At 45.5% G+C, this 16,200-nt stretch overlaps 1 protein-coding gene across 2 annotated transcripts in view; it reads right to left on the bottom strand.

The window, feature by feature from the left end:
* LOC138638712 (opsin-5-like) overlaps positions 1-16,200 on the bottom strand; it is a 295,027-nt gene that overhangs the window by 37,413 nt on the left and 241,414 nt on the right. For both annotated transcript variants that reach the window (XM_069728227.1, XM_069728226.1), the window contains exon 3: positions 15,362-15,693. In XM_069728227.1, the coding sequence (XP_069584328.1) occupies positions 15,362-15,693 (332 nt within the window). The remainder of the gene's footprint in view (positions 1-15,361; positions 15,694-16,200) is intronic.

Below are 16,200 nucleotides of genomic sequence, written 5' to 3'. Positions count from 1 at the left end.
CAGCTATCAGGGAGCCTTCTAGGGCAGCCCAATGAGCTACAGCGCTGAGGGGGAAAAAAAAAAAAAATGTAGCTTCCACTGTCCCTGCACACCGAAGGTGGTGTTGGGCAGTGGAAATCGCTACAGCACAAGCGGTTTGGTGGTTAATGGACCCTGCCTAACGCTATCCCTGCTTCTGACGAAGCGGCAGCAACCTCTCCCTAAGCTCAGATCAGCAGCAGTAACATGGCGGTCGGCGGGAACGCCCCTTTATAGCCCCTGTGACGCCGCAGACAGCAAGCCAATCACTGCAATGCCCTTCTCTAAGATGGTGGGGACCAGGACCTATGTCATCACACTGCCCACACTCAGTGTTTACCTTCATTGGCTGAGAAATGGCGCTTTTCGCGTCATTGAAACGCGACTTTGGCGCGAAAGTCGCGTACCGCATGGCCGACCCCGCACAGGGGTCGGATCGGGTTTCATGAAACCCGACTTTGCCAAAAGTCGGCGACTTTTGAAAATGAAAGACCCGTTTCGCTCAACCCTAGTCGGCATTACTGTTTCTCGGAGGTACTTTGCTGGCACTATGTAACATGAATCATAATGTCGGCATCACTGTTTCTCGCAGGTACTATGCGGGCACTATGTAACAGGAGGCATAATGTCGGCATTACTGTTTCTCAGAGGTACTCTGCTCGTACTATGTAACAGGATGCATAATGTCGGCATTACTGTTTCTTGGAGGTGCTCTGCTGGCACTATGTAACAGGAGGCATAATGTCGGCATTACTGTTTCTCGGAGGTACTTTGCTGGCACTATGTAACAGGAGGCATAATGTTGGCATTACTGTTTCTTGGAGGCACTCTGCTCATTCTATGTAACAGGAGCCTTAATGTCGGCATCACTGTTTCTCGCAGGTACTATGCGGGCACTATGTAACAGGAGGCATAATGTCGGCATTACTGTTTCTTGGAGGTGCTCTGCTGGCACTATGTAACAGGAGGCATAATGTCGGCATTACTGTTTCACGGAGGTACTCTACCGGTACTATGTAACAGGAGGCATAATGTCGGCATTACTGTTTCTCGGAGGTGCTCTGCTGGAACTATGTAACAGGAGTCATAATGTCGGCATTACTGTTTCTCGGAGGTACTCTACCGGTACTATGTAACAGGAGGCATAATGTAGGCATTACTGTTTCTCGGAGGTGCTCTGCTGGAACTATGTAACAGGAGTCATAATGTCGGCATTACTGTTTCTCGGAGGTACTCTACCGGTACTATGTAACAGGAGGCATAATGTCGGCATCACTGTTTCTCGGAGGTGCTCTGCTGGAACTATGTAACAGGAGTCATAATGTCGGCATTACTGTTTCTCGGAGGTACTCTACCGGTACTATGTAACAGGAGGCATAATGTCGGCATTACTGTTTCTTGGAGGTGCTCTGCTGGCACTATGTAACAGGAGGCATAATGTCGGCATCACTGTTTCTCGGAGGTGCTCTGCTGGAACTATGTAACAGGAGTCATAATGTCGGCATTACTGTTTCACGGAGGTACTTTGCTGGCACTATGTAACAGGAGTCATAATGTTGACATTACTGTTTCTCGGAGGTGCTCTGCTGGCACTATGTGACAGGAGGCATAATGTCGGCATCACTGTTTCTCGGAGGTGCTCTGCTGGAACTATGTAACAGGAGTCATAATGTCGGCATTACTGTTTCTCGGAGGTACTCTACCGGTACTATGTAACAGGAGGCATAATGTCGGCATTACTGTTTCTTGGAGGTGCTCTGCTGGAACTATGTAACAGGAGTCATAATGTCGGCATTACTGTTTCACGGAGGTACTTTGCTGGCACTATGTAACAGGAGTCATAATGTTGACATTACTGTTTCTCGGAGGTGCTCTGCTGGCACTATGTGACAGGAGGCATAATGTCGGCATCACTGTTTCTCGGAGGTGCTCTGCTGGAACTATGTAACAGGAGTCATAATGTCGGCATTACTGTTTCTCGGAGGTACTCTACCGGTACTATGTAACAGGAGGCATAATGTCGGCATTACTGTTTCTTGGAGGTGCTCTGCTGGCACTATGTAACAGGAGGCATAATGTCGGCATCACTGTTTCTCGGAGGTGCTCTGCTGGAACTATGTAACAGGAGTCATAATGTCGGCATTACTGTTTCTCGGAGGTACTCTACCGGTACTATGTAACAGGAGGCATAATGTCGGCATCACTGTTTCTCGGAGGTGCTCTGCTGGAACTATGTAACAGGAGTCATAATGTCGGCATTACTGTTTCTTGGAGGTACTCTACCGGTACTATGTAACAGGAGGCATAATGTCGGCATCACTGTTTCTCGGAGGTGCTCTGCTGGAACTATGTAACAGGAGTCATAATGTCGGCATTACTGTTTCACGGAGGTACTTTGCTGGCACTATGTAACAGGAGTCATAATGTTGACATTACTGTTTCTCGGAGGTGCTCTGCTGGCACTATGTAACAGGAGCCATAATGTCGGCATTACTGTTTCTTGGAGGTGCTCTGCTGGCACTATGTGACAGGAGGCATAATGTCGGCATCACTGTTTCTCGGAGGTGCTCTGCTGGAACTATGTAACAGGAGTCATAATGTCGGCATTACTGTTTCTCGGAGGTACTCTACCGGTACTATGTAACAGGAGGCATAATGTCGGCATTACTGTTTCTTGGAGGTGCTCTGCTGGCACTATGTAACAGGAGGCATAATGTCGGCATCACTGTTTCTCGGAGGTGCTCTGCTGGAACTATGTAACAGGAGCCATAATGTCGGCATTAGTGTTTCTCTGAGGTACTCTGCTGGCCCTAACTTTTCTTTGAAGCATTCGGCTGGTGATACTTAACAAGGGGCATTATGCTGGCACTATTGTTTCTTGGATGCACTTTTGTAGTTCTGTTTATATAAAACACTTTGCTCCCACTATTATTTGGAGGTGAGGAGACAGGTTGGGGTGCACACTTGCCTGGAGAAGCGTAGCAATGCCTGGGCGTCTGTCACAGGTTAGCTAAGCACTACAGATCAGCATCAAATGGTAAAAGAGTAGACTGCTATCAGTTGTGCTGAAATATAGTGAAGTGGGGGGTGGGTACACTAGCCATTTGGGGCGTTCCACAGTTACCAGGGTTTGCCTCTCTTAATTTTCCTGGGCATAGGAACGGGAGTCTGCTCATGAGGAAAGATGTAGAAAGTGCCTTAAGCAGGAGAAGTCACCCGCCGTAGTCAGTCAAGCGCTGCGGTTAGTTAGAGGCTAAACATGGAATCATATCAACAGTTTCAAAATGGAAGTGCCTGTTGGAAAGTGCCTTCATAGCCTCCAGGAAGAGGAGATATTTAAGCCACAGCCAAGAAGGCCAAGACCTGTAGATAAAGAGATTACCACCACAAAGAAACCGGTGTGAGTGAGAGAGTTCCTGCTGAAGTAAGAATGTGAACACCCAGCAGAGGAGACCAGAAAAGACTGGAGGATGGGACTGGGATAGTCCCGTCGTGAGAGTGAGTGGTCGAGGGAAAGTCATACAGTCAGAGTGCAAAAGTTGTTTAAGACTGTGACTCTGAGGAGCAAAGCTTTTTTTTAGTTGAGGCTGGGACAGGTCTTCCTCTGCTCCATCCAATAGGAGAAATTCTTGTCCGGTGCAGATCTATAGTTCACGTTAGGGGTTACAGTCTGCCACATTCAATCATTCAATCAGGGCTCAAATAGACATTTAAATGTCCTCTTGGAGGTCTCATTTGCCCTCAATCAAGTTTTTTCACAAATCTATTTTGCGGGACAGTTCCATAAAAGAAATGAGACCTGTGGAAGGAGCCCAGTAAAATTAGGAAGAGAAATAAAGGATTGTGTTATAGGACTGTCTGCATATACTATATCCAAGCGCCGGCAGGGTGTCACTGTATCTACAGTATGTAATTTTACATTGCAATCAAAGCAGTGTTTTAGCTATTACATATATTTTACTTTATTGGGGTGTGCTGATTAACTTGGCATTTTACATTGTACATGTGGAGTGGTGACTGCATTCTTCTCGCCTGTGCAAAAGGAGATTCGATGGTTGCTGTCACTTCAACAATATAGTCCCTTCAGAAAGAAGCCAAAATTATTTTTGGTGACGTCTTCTGCTGAGCCCTGGAGCAGCTGCTGAAGAGGAGAAACACAGCCGCCTTGCTGAAGATGGAGACTGAGCGAGACCCCTTATTTCTGGGGTGAAAATGTACTTGGCCACTCACAGTGCAGGGGAGAGAAGTGTATAGATGGAGGTCTCTGAAGGCAGAAGAAGGGAGACGCTGTCCACTATGCATGATTTGCGTTGAAGTAGTTACCTAATCACTCCTGACTTCAGACACTAACTCTTAACCTGTGCTGCTTGCGCTGCTTTTGTCTCACCCACATGTACCCCATATTTCAGTCTCTGACAACTTTGAATTTTTATGCCCTTAACTCAAAGAGATACGTCACACAAAATACTTAACAAGTAACATTTCCCACATGTCTACTTTACATCAGCACAATTTTGGAACCAACATCTTTTTTTGTTAGGGAGTTATAAGGGTTAAAAGTTGACCAGCAATTTCTCATTTTTACAACACTATTTTTTTTAAGGGACCACATCACATTTGAAGTCACTTTGAGGGGTCTATATGATAGAAAATACCCAAGTGTGACACCATTCTAAAAACTGCACCCCTCAAGGTGCTCAAAACCACATTCAAGTAGTTTATTAACCCTTCAGCTGTTTCACAGGAATTTTTGGAATGTTTAAAAAAAAAAATAACATTTAACTTTTTTTCACAAAAAATTTAATTCAGCTCCAACTTGTTCTATTTTACCAAGGGTAACAGAATAAATTGGACCCCAAATGTTGTTGTACAATTTGTCCTGAGTACGCTGGTACCCCATATGTGGGGGTAAACCACTGTTTGGGTGCATGGCAGAGCTCGGAAGGGAAGAAGCGCCATTTGGAATGCAGACTTAGATAGAATGGTCTGCAGGCGTCAAATTGCGTTTGCAGAGACCCTGATGTACCAAAACAGTAGAAAACCCCACAAGTCACCCCATATTGGAAACTAGACCCCCCAAGGAACTTATCTAGATGTGTTGTGAGAACTTTGCACCCCCAAGTGTTTCACTACAGTTTATAACGCAGAGCCGTGAAAATAAAAAATCTTTTTTCCCCTCAAAAATTATTTTTTAGCCCCCGGTTTTGTATTTTCCCAAGGGTAACAGGAGAAATTGGACCCCAAGAGTTGTCCAATTTGTCCTGAGTACGGTGATACCCCATATGTTGGGGTAAACCCCTGTTTGGGCACACGGGAGAGCTCGGAAGGGAAGGAGCACTGTTTTACTTTTTCAACGCAGAATTGGCTGGAATTGAGATCAGACACCATGTCACGTTTGGAGATCCCCTAATGTGCCTGAACAATGGAAACCCCCCAATTCTAACTGAAACCCTAATCCAAACACACCCCTAACCCTAATCTCAACCCTAACCATAACCGTAACCACACCCCTAACCCGAACATGCCCTTAACCCTAATCCCATCCACACCCCTAAACTCAACACACCCCTAACCCTAATCCCAACCCTAACCACACCCCTAACCCTAATCCCAACCCTAACCACACCCCTAACCCTAATCCCAACCATAACCCTAACCACACCCCTAACCCTAATCCCAACCCTAATCCCAGCTGTAAATGTAATCCAAACCCTAACTTTAGCCCCAACCCTAACTTTAGCCCCAACCCAAACCCTAACTTTAGCCCCAACCCTAACTGTATCCCCAACCCTGACTGTAGCACTAACCCTAACTTTAGCCCCAACCCTAACCCTAACTTTAGCCCCAGTTCTAACCCTAACTTTAGCCCCAACCCTAACCCTAATGGGAAAATGGAAATAAATACATTTTTTTAATTTTATTATTTTTCCCTAACAAGGGGGTGATGAAGGGGGGTTGATTTACTTTTATAAAGGGATTTTAGCAGATTTTTATGATTGGCAGCCGTCACACACTAAAAGACGCTTTTTATTGCAAAAAATAGTTTTTGCGTCTCCACATTTTGAGAGCTATAATTTTTCCATATTTTGGCCTACAGAGTAATGTGAGGTCTTGTTTTTGGCGGGACGAGTTGATGTTTTTATTGGTACCATTTTCGGGCATGTGACATTTTTTGATCGCTTTTTATTCTGATTTTTGTGAGGCAGAATGACCAAAAACCAGCTATTCATGAATTTCTTTTGGTGGGGGGCGTTTATATCGTTCCAAATTTGGTAAAATTGATAAAGCAGTTTTATTCTTCGGGTCAGTACGATTACAGCGATGCCTCATTTATATTATTTTTTAAGTTTTGGCGCTTTTATACGATAAAAACAATTTTATATAAAAAATTATTTTGCATCGCTTTATTCTGAGGACTATAACTTTTTTATTTTTTCACTGATGATGCTGTATGGTGGCTCATTTTTTGCTGGACAAGATGACGTTTTTGATCGCGTGCTATTCCAATTTTTGTTTGGCGGTATGATAATAAAGCATTGTTTTTTGCCTCGCTTTGTTTTTTACGGTGTTTACTGAAGGGGTTAACTAGTGGGACAGTTTTATAGGTCGGGTCGTTACGGACGCGGCGATACTAAATATATGTACTTTTATAAAAATGTATTTATTGGAACAATATATTTTTTTCTTTATTTAGTATTTATTTATTTTTTTTTTATACATGTAAATATATATTTTTTTACTTTATAACATTGCCCCAGGGGGGGACATCACAGTATATTGTCAGATCGCTGATCTGACACTTTGCAATGCGATCTGACAATCACTGCAGGGAGGCTTGCTGTCGCCTTCTCTGAGCAAGCGCTTGCAAGCCACCTCCTCCGTTTTGGATCCGGGGCCTGCAGGGAGGATCTCAGGGAAGCACGCAGGGAGCCCCCTCCCTGTGTGATGCTTCCCTATGCCGCCGGAATGCTGTGATCATGTTTGATCGCAGTGTTCCGGGGGTTAATGTGCTGGGAGCGGTGTTGTGAATTCTGTGGTCAAGCTCCCTCGTGTGGTCATGAGTGGTACTTCGGCTGGTTCTGTCTATGAGCTTCCTCTGGTGGATGTGAGTGGGGCTGCGGCTTCTGAGTTTCCTTCCTCAGGTGACGAGGTTAAGTCGTTAGGTGCTGCTCTATTTAACTCCACCTAGTTCTTTGTTCCTGGCCTCCAGTCAATGTTCCAGTATTGGTCTTGCTTTCTCCTGGATCGTTCTTGTGGCCTGTCTGCCCTGCATAAGCTAAGTTTTGCTTGTGTGACTTTTGTTTGCTATATTTTCTGTCCAGCTTGCTATATTGGTTTTTCTTGCTTGCTGGAAGCTCTGAGACGCAGAGGGAGCACCTCCGTACCGTTAGTCGGTGCGGAGGGTCTTTTTGCCCCCCTCTGCGTGGTTGTTTGTAGGTTTTTGTGCTGAACGCAAAGCTATCTTTCCTATCCTCGGTCTATTCAGTAAGTCGGGCCTCACTTTGCTAAAATCTATTTCATCTCTGTGTTTGTATCTTCATCTTAACTCACAGTCATTATATGTGGGGGGCTGCCTTTTCCTTTGGGGAATTTCTCTGAGGCAAGGTAGGCTTATTTTTCTATCTTCAGGTCTAGTTAGTTTCTCAGGCTGTGCCGAGTTGCATAGGGAGCATTAGGCGCAATCCACGGCTACCTCTAGTGTGGTATGATAGGATCAGGGATTGCGGTCAGCAGAGTTCCCACTTGTCAGAGCTCGTCCTATGTTAGTAACTATCAGGTCACTTTGTGTGCTCTTAACCACTAGGTCCATTGTGGTTCTGAATCACCTGTTAATAACAGTACTGGAGGCCCAAAGTACTAATGCTTCTCAATAGAGGGAAAAGAGAAGTCCTGAGACCATTTTTTTTTCTCTGTACTGTGTTTTGTCTTTCTTTTCCCCTAGAAATTTGGGTGGTTCAGGACACAGTTGTAGTGATGGACATTAAAGATCTGTCTTCTTGTGTGGATCATCTCACTGCAAGAGTACAAAATATTCAAGACTTTGTGGTTCAGAATTCTATGTTAGAGCCAAGAATTCCTATTCCTGATTTGTTTTCTGGAGATAGAGCTAAGTTTCTGAGTTTTAAGAATAATTGTAAACTGTTTCTGGCTTTGAAACCCCGCTCCTCTGGTGACCCAGTTCAACAAGTTAAGATCATTATTTCTTTATTACGTGGCGACCCTCAAGACTGGGAATTTTCCCTTGCGCCAGGAGATCCTGCATTGCGTGATGTTGATGCGTTTTTTCTGGTGCTTGGATTGCTGTATGATGAACCTAATTCAGTGGATCAGGCAGAGAAAAATTTGCTGGCTCTGTCTCAGGGTCAGGATGAGGTAGAGATATATTGTCAGAAGTTTAGGAAGTGGTCTGTGCTCACTCAATGGAATGAATGTGCGCTGGCAGCAATTTTCAGACAAGGTCTCTCTGAAACCCTTAAGGATGTCATGGTGGGATTTCCTATGCCTGCTGGTCTGAATGAGTCTATGTCTTTGGCCATTCAGATCGGTTGACGCTTGCGTGAGCGTAAAACTGTGCACCATTTGGCGGTATTATCTGAGCATGGACCTGAGCCTATGCAGTGCGATAGGACTTTGACCAGAGCTGAACGGCAAGAACACAGACGTCAGAATGGGCTGTGTTTTTACTGTGGTGATTCCACTCATGCTATCTCTAATTGTCCTAAGCGCACTAAGCGGTTCGCTAGGTCTGCCACCATTGGTACGGTACAGTCGAAATTTCTTTTGTCCGTTACTTTGATCTGCTCTTTGTCATCCTATTCTGTCATGGCTTTTGTGGATTCAGGCGCTGCCCTGAATTTGATGGACTTGGAGTATGCTAGGCGCTGTGGGTTTTTCTTGGAGCCCTTGCAGTATCCTATTCCATTGAGAGGAATTGATGCTACGCCTTTGGCCAAGAATAAGCCTCAGTACTGGACCCAGCTGACCATGTGCATGGCTCCTGCGCATCAGGAGGATATTCGCTTTTTGGTGTTGCATAATCTGCATGATGTGGTCGTGTTGGGGTTGCCATGGCTACAAGTCCATAACCCAGTATTGGATTGGAAATCAATGTCTGTGTCCAGCTGGGGTTGTCAGGGGGTACATGGTGATGTTCCTTTTCTGTCTATTTCATCATCCACCCCTTCTGAGGTCCCAGAGTTCTTGTCGGATTACCGGGATGTATTTGATGAGCCCAAGTCCAGTGCCCTACCTCCGCATAGGGATTGTGATTGTGCTATCGATTTGATTCCTGGTAGTAAGTTTCCTAAAGGTCGACTGTTTAATTTGTCTGTGCCTGAGCACGCCGCTATGCGGAGTTACGTAAAGGAATCCTTGGAGAAGGGTCATATTCGCCCGTCGTCGTCGCCATTGGGAGCAGGGTTCTTTTTTGTGGCCAAGAAGGATGGTTCGCTGAGACCTTGTATTGATTACCGCCTTCTAAATAAAATCACAGTCAAATTTCAGTACCCCTTGCCGCTGCTGTCTGATTTGTTTGCTCAGATTAAGGGGGCTAGTTGGTTCACCAAGATAGATCTTCGTGGTGCGTATAATCTTGTGCGTATTAAACAGGGCGATGAATGGAAAACAGCATTTAATACGCCCGAGGGCCATTTTGAGTACCTGGTTATGCCATTCGGGCTTTCTAATGCTCCATCAGTGTTTCAGTCCTTTATGCATGACATCTTCCGAGAGTACCTGGATAAATTCCTGATTGTATACTTGGATGATATTTTGGTCTTCTCGGATGATTGGGAGTCTCACGTGAAGCAGGTCAGAATGGTGTTCCAGGTTCTGCGTGTGAATTCTTTGTTTGTGAAGGGGTCAAAGTGTCTCTTTGGTGTTCAGAAGGTTTCATTTTTGGGGTTCATTTTTTCCCCTTCTACTATCGAGATGGACCCTGTTAAAGTTCAGGCCATTTATGATTGGACTCAGCCGACATCTGTGAAGAGTCTGCAAAAGTTCCTGGGCTTTGCTAATTTTTATCGTCGCTTCATCAATAATTTTTCTAGTATTGCTAAACCGTTGACTGAGTTAACCAAGAAGGGTGCTGATGTGGTCAATTGGTCTTCTGCTGCTGTGGAAGCTTTTCAAGAGTTGAAGCGTCGTTTTTCTTCTGCCCCTGTGTTGTGCCAACCAGATGTTTCGCTCCCGTTCCAGGTCGAGGTTGATGCTTCTGAGATTGGAGCAGGGGCTGTTTTGTCGCAAAGAAGTTCTGATGGCTCGGTGATGAAACCATGCGCCTTCTTTTCCAGGAAGTTTTCGCCTGCTGAGCGTAATTATGATGTTGGCAATCGAGAGTTGCTGGCCATGAAGTGGGCATTCGAGGAGTGGCGTCATTGGCTTGAAGGAGCTAAGCATCGCGTGGTGGTCTTGACTGATCACAAGAACTTGACTTATCTCGAGTCTGCCAAACGGTTGAATCCTAGACAGGCTCGTTGGTCGCTGTTTTTCTCCCGTTTTGACTTTGTGGTTTCGTACCTTCCAGGCTCTAAGAATGTGAAGGCTGATGCCCTGTCTAGGAGTTTTGTGGCCGACTCTCCGGGTTTGTCTGAGCCGGCGGGTATTCTCAAAGAGGGTGTAATTTTGTCTGCCATCTCCCCTGATTTGCGGCGGGTGCTGCAAAAATTTCAGGCTAATAGACCTGACCGTTGCCCAGCGGAGAAACAGTTTGTCCCTGATAAATGGACGAGTAGAGTTATCTCTGAGGTTCATGGTTCGGTGTTGGCTGGTCATCCTGGAATCTTTGGTACCAGAGATTTGGTGGCTAGATCCTTTTGGTGGCCGTCTCTGTCGCGGGATGTGCGTTCGTTTGTGCAGTCCTGTGGGATTTGTGCTCAGGCTAAGCCCTGCTGTTCTCGTGCCAGTGGGTTGCTTTTGCCCTTGCCAGTCCCGAAGAGGCCCCGGACACATATCTCTATGGATTTTATTTCGGATCTCCCCGTCTCTCAAAAAATGTCGGTCACTTGGGTTGTTTGTGATCGCTTCTCTAAGATGGTCCATTTGGTACACTTGTCTAAATTGCCTTCCTCCTCTGATTTGGCGCCATTGTTCTTTCAGCATGTGGTTCGTTTACATGGCATTCCGGAAAACATTGTTTCTGACAGAGGTTCCCAGTTTGTTTCGAGGTTTTGGCGAGCCTTTTGTGCTAGGATGGGCATTGATTTGTCTTTTTCCTCGGCTTTCCATCCTCAGACAAATGGCCAGACTGAACGAACCAATCAGACCTTGGAAACATATCTGAGATGTTTTGTTTCTGCCGATCAGGATGATTGGGTGTCCTTTTTGCCTTTGGCTGAGTTCGCCCTTAATAATCGGGCCAGCTCGGCTACTTTGGTTTCGCCGTTTTTCTGCAATTCTGGTTTCCATCCTCGTTTCTCTTCAGGGCAGGTTGAGTCTTCTGACTGTCCTGGTGTGGATACTGTGGTGGATAGGTTGCAGCAGATTTGGACTCATGTGGTGGACAATTTGACATTGTCTCAGGAGAAGGCTCAACGTTTCGCTAACCGCAGGTGCTGTGTGGGTCCCCGACTTCGTGTTGGGGATTTGGTTTGGTTGTCATCTCGTTATATTCCTATGAAAGTTTCCTCTCCTAAGTTTAAGCCTCGTTTCATTGGTCCGTATAGGATTTCTGAGGTTCTTAATCCTGTGTCTTTTCGTTTGACCCTTCCAGCTTCTTTTTCCATCCATAATGTATTCCATAGGTCATTGTTGCGGAGATACGTGGCACCTGTGGTTCCATCCGTTGATCCTCCTGCCCCGGTTTTGGTTTAAGGGGAGTTGGAGTATATAGTGGAGAAGATTTTGGATTCTCGTATTTCGAGACGGAAACTCCAGTACCTGGTTAAGTGGAAGGGTTATGGTCAGGAAGATAATTCCTGGGTCTTTGCCTCTGATGTTCATGCTGCCGATCTGGTTCGTGCCTTTCATTTGGCTCATCCTGGTCAGCCTGGGGGCTCTGGTGAGGGTTCGGTGACCCCTCCTCAAGGGGGGGGGTACTGTTGTGAATTCTGTGGTCAAGCTCCCTCCTGTGGTCACGAGTGGTACTTCGGCTGGTTCTGTCTATGAGCTTCCTCTGGTGGATGTGAGTGGGGCTGCGGCTTCTGAGTTTCCTTCCTCAGGTGACGAGGTTAAGTCGTTAGGTGCTGCTCTATTTAACTCCACCTAGTTCTTTGTTCCTGGCCTCCAGTCAATGTTCCAGTATTGGTCTTGCTTTCTCCTGGATCGTTCTTGTGGCCTGTCTGCCCTGCATAAGCTAAGTTTTGCTTGTGTGACTTTTGTTTGCTATGTTTTATGTCCAGCTTGCTATATTGGTTTTTCTTGCTTGCTGGAAGCTCTGAGACGCAGAGGGAGCACCTCCGTACCGTTAGTCGGTGCGGAGGGTCTTTTTGCCCCCTCTGCGTGGTTGTTTGTAGGTTTTTGTGCTGACCGCAAAGCTATCTTTCCTATCCTCGGTCTATTCAGTAAGTCGGGCCTCACTTTGCTAAAATCTATTTCATCTCTGTGTTTGTATTTTCATCTTAACTCACAGTCATTATATGTGGGGGGGCTGCCTTTTCCTTTGGGGAATTTCTCTGAGGCAAGGTAGGCTTATTTTTCTATCTTCAGGTCTAGTTAGTTTCTCAGGCTGTGCCGAGTTGCATAGGGAGCGTTAGGCGCAATCCACGGCTACCTCTAGTGTGGTATGATAGGATCAGGGATTGCGGTCAGCAGAGTTCCCACGTCTCAGAGCTCGTCCTATGTTAGTAACTATCAGGTCACTTTGTGTGCTCTTAACCACTAGGTCCATTGTGGTTCTGAATCACCTGTTCATAACAGAGCGGTCCATGACCGCTCCTGGCACAAAGTGCCGGATGTTAGCTGTAATAATCAGCTGACACCCGGCGGTGATCAGCCGCGCTCCCATCGTGAGCACAGCCGATCGCCTATGACGTACTATCCCGTCCCTGAGATCTAAGTCCCAGGTCACCTCGATGGGATAGTACGTCATATGGGATTAAGGGGTTAAGGGTGCAGAGACAACTGAAACGCGTAGATGCAATTGCTAGCATGAAGGTTTTATCTAGTGATGGGCGAGTATACTCGTTGCTCGGGTATTCCCGAGCACGCACTGGTGGTCTCTGAGTATTTGTTAGTGCTCAGAAATTTAGTTTTTGTTAACGCAGCTGCATGATTTAGAGCTGCTAGAAAGCCTGAATACATGTGGGGGTTGCCAGGTTGCTAAGAAACCTGAGCATGCTCAGGAAAACCCAAACAACGAGTATACTCGCTCATCACTAGTTTTATCCCAAATCCTGTGTGTTATATTCACCTGAATAATGAAATACTGTTTGCTGGATCTCTCCTTTATACATTGGGTTTGGTTATGCATACAGCACAACATGGTGATGGTTTAGCGAATCCTACAGTAAAGCATGATGGGGGCTTGGTGATTCCTGCAGTGAAACATGTCAGTGGTTTGGTGATTCTACAGTGAAGCATGGCCGTGGTTCGGTTTGGTGATGCCTATAGTAAAAATGACGGGAAGTCAGTGGTGCTCTGGGTTTGCTTTGCTTCTTCTGACAGTAAAAACTTGGTAGCTTGTGGAGAGTCAATATTGACTTTTAGGATTGCTACTTCCAATAGGTGGCACTAGAGTTATAATGCTCTTCGTTGGTGAAGAGACAACTTGCATATTTAATTTCCCAGAGGAGCATTGCAAGGATTAAGTCTCGTCACCTTGGCATGGCTGGCTTGACATGTCACTCTCCACAAGGAGAAAAGTTATCCCTTGGATCCTGGTCAGACGCCTCTCACCAAGCCAAACCAGATCTCACACTTTGCACTGATGAGGGGCAGTACCCCGAAACAGCGTCTGCAAAGTGAGATTCTGGTTTGGCTTTTATCCTAAGTCATGTGGAAAGGTTCGTTAAAAAGTCAATATTGACTCTTCGGATTGCTGCATCCAATAGGTGGCACTAGAGTCCTAGTCCTCTTCCTTTCTGAAGAAACAATTTGCATATTTAATCAATTATTAGGAAATTGTAGGAGAAATGCTTGCAAGCACACCTCACAGTCCACCAAAGGTACCTTCACACATAACGATTTCGTTAACGAAATCGTTGCTTTTTGTGACGTAGCAACGATATTGTTAACAAAATCGTTATGCGTGACAGCGACCAACGATCAGGCCCCTGCTGGGAGATCGTTGGTCGCTGGGAATGATCAGGACCTTTTTTTTGGTCGCTGATTACCCGCTGACATCGCTGAATCGGTGTGTGACGCCGATCCAGCGATGTCTTCACTGGTAACCAGGGTAATCATCGGGTTACTAAGCGCAGGGCCGCGCTTAGTAACCCGATATTTACCCTGGTTACCATTGTAAAAGTAAAAAAAACAAACAGTACATACTTACATTCCGGTGTCTGTCCCCCGGCATCAGCTTCCCTGCACTGTGTCAGCGCCGGCCGGCCGTAAAGCAGAGCACAGCAGTGACGTCACCGCTCTGCTTTACGGCCGGCGCTTACACAGTGCAGGGAAGCTGACGCCGGGGGACAGACACCGGAATGTGAGTATGTACTGTTTGTTTTTTTTACTTTTACAATGGTAACCAGGGTAAACATCGGGTTACTAAGCGCGGCCCTGCGCTTAGTAACCCGATGTTTGCCCTGGTTACCCAGGGACTTCGGCATCGTTGGTCGCTGGAGAGCTGTCTGTGTGACAGCTCTCCAGCGACCACACAACGACCTAAACAGCGACGCTGCAGCGATCGGCATCGTTGTCTATATCGCTGCAGCGTCGCTAAATGTGACGGTACCTCAAGTCTCTGTTTCAGAAGTCCTGAAAGATTCTGTAGTTGCCATCACAGTCTCCTGACATGAAATCCATAGAAAATCTTTGGTAGGATGTGAAGAAGATGGTTTCATTATGTAAATGCAATAATTTTAGTCACCTGAGTTCCATTGCCCATGAGGAATGGGTGGAGATTCTTCGGGAACGCTGCCAGAACATGAGACTGCAGTATTCAGTAAAAGTGGAATTTTGTGTAAAACTTGGTTACATTAGTTTTGTTCAGCTGTTTTAATTGTTTGATTGGTTTATTGCAAACAGCGAAAAGATTAGAAATGTTACAAATTATATGCAAGTAGGGCGAATAATTTTCATTGCAACCGTAATATGGCCACCTTGAGTCTCCACAACTGGAGTAAAGTCTGTATGAGTAAGGTAAGCAGTTCTGTCCTAAGAAGGAAAATTAAGATTTCTGATTGACAAGTGCAAAGCGTCCACAGAAAAGGTCAAGAATAAAACCAGATCCGCCGTCACTCACCAGTGTCAGCTTCTTCTCCACTTTGGCTGCGTTCGGCATCTTGTCGTAGTGCTGTATCTCCTGGTAGGCTTTATGAAGTTTCCAGGCTATGGTCGTATAACAGGAGATGATGGTCATGGCCGGAGTAATCGTGCACAGGATGAACATGGTGACAATGAACGAGAATCCATTGGTGGAATTCTGGAACTCGGCCCAAGCAATAGTGCAAGAAATTCCGAACGGTTCTGGGCCGTAGTGACCCCATCCGACCAACGGGAATATTGCCCAGAGCAATGCGTACAGCCAGATGCACATGATCACGATGTATACTGCTTTTTTATTTATTATATTGCCTGGAAGTGCAAAAAAAAATTATGGAAATTGTTAATAATTGTTTCTATCACAGCAATGGAGATTGCGAAACGCGTGGTGACGATGTTCAGATCAAGGCAACAATAGGATTTTGCTAATAAACCATGTATCCGCAAATTGACTGAAAGAGATATTTCTTTCTCTGGTGTCTTATTTCTGCTGGCTGCTTAAAGGGGTTGTGCAGCTTTGGAGGCAATTTTAATGTTTTAAGTTAATTCTAAAAATTATTTTTATAATGGGGTTTCATTAAAATTTTTGCATATTTTGCCATTATAGCCTCTCTGCTTCTTTGTCTACTGTTGGCTGCAGAACTAAGAAATTATCAGTGTGCTCATTCTAGTGATCCAATGAGAGGGTTTATCTCTTCCATTTGTCCTTTTTCAGCTTTTTTCAGCTAATTTATGACCACAGACTGCATCAAAGTGAAACGTTGAGGGAAATCAAGACGTTTTAAGCGCCAAACGGTGTAACATTTTTCATAAAAAAAT

Source organism: Ranitomeya imitator, chromosome 5 (assembly GCF_032444005.1).
Source record: "Ranitomeya imitator isolate aRanImi1 chromosome 5, aRanImi1.pri, whole genome shotgun sequence".
NCBI lineage: Eukaryota > Metazoa > Chordata > Amphibia > Anura > Dendrobatidae > Ranitomeya > Ranitomeya imitator.
The sequence above is the reverse complement of the archived record's forward strand: the minus strand, read 5'-3'. Positions and strand labels throughout refer to the sequence as shown.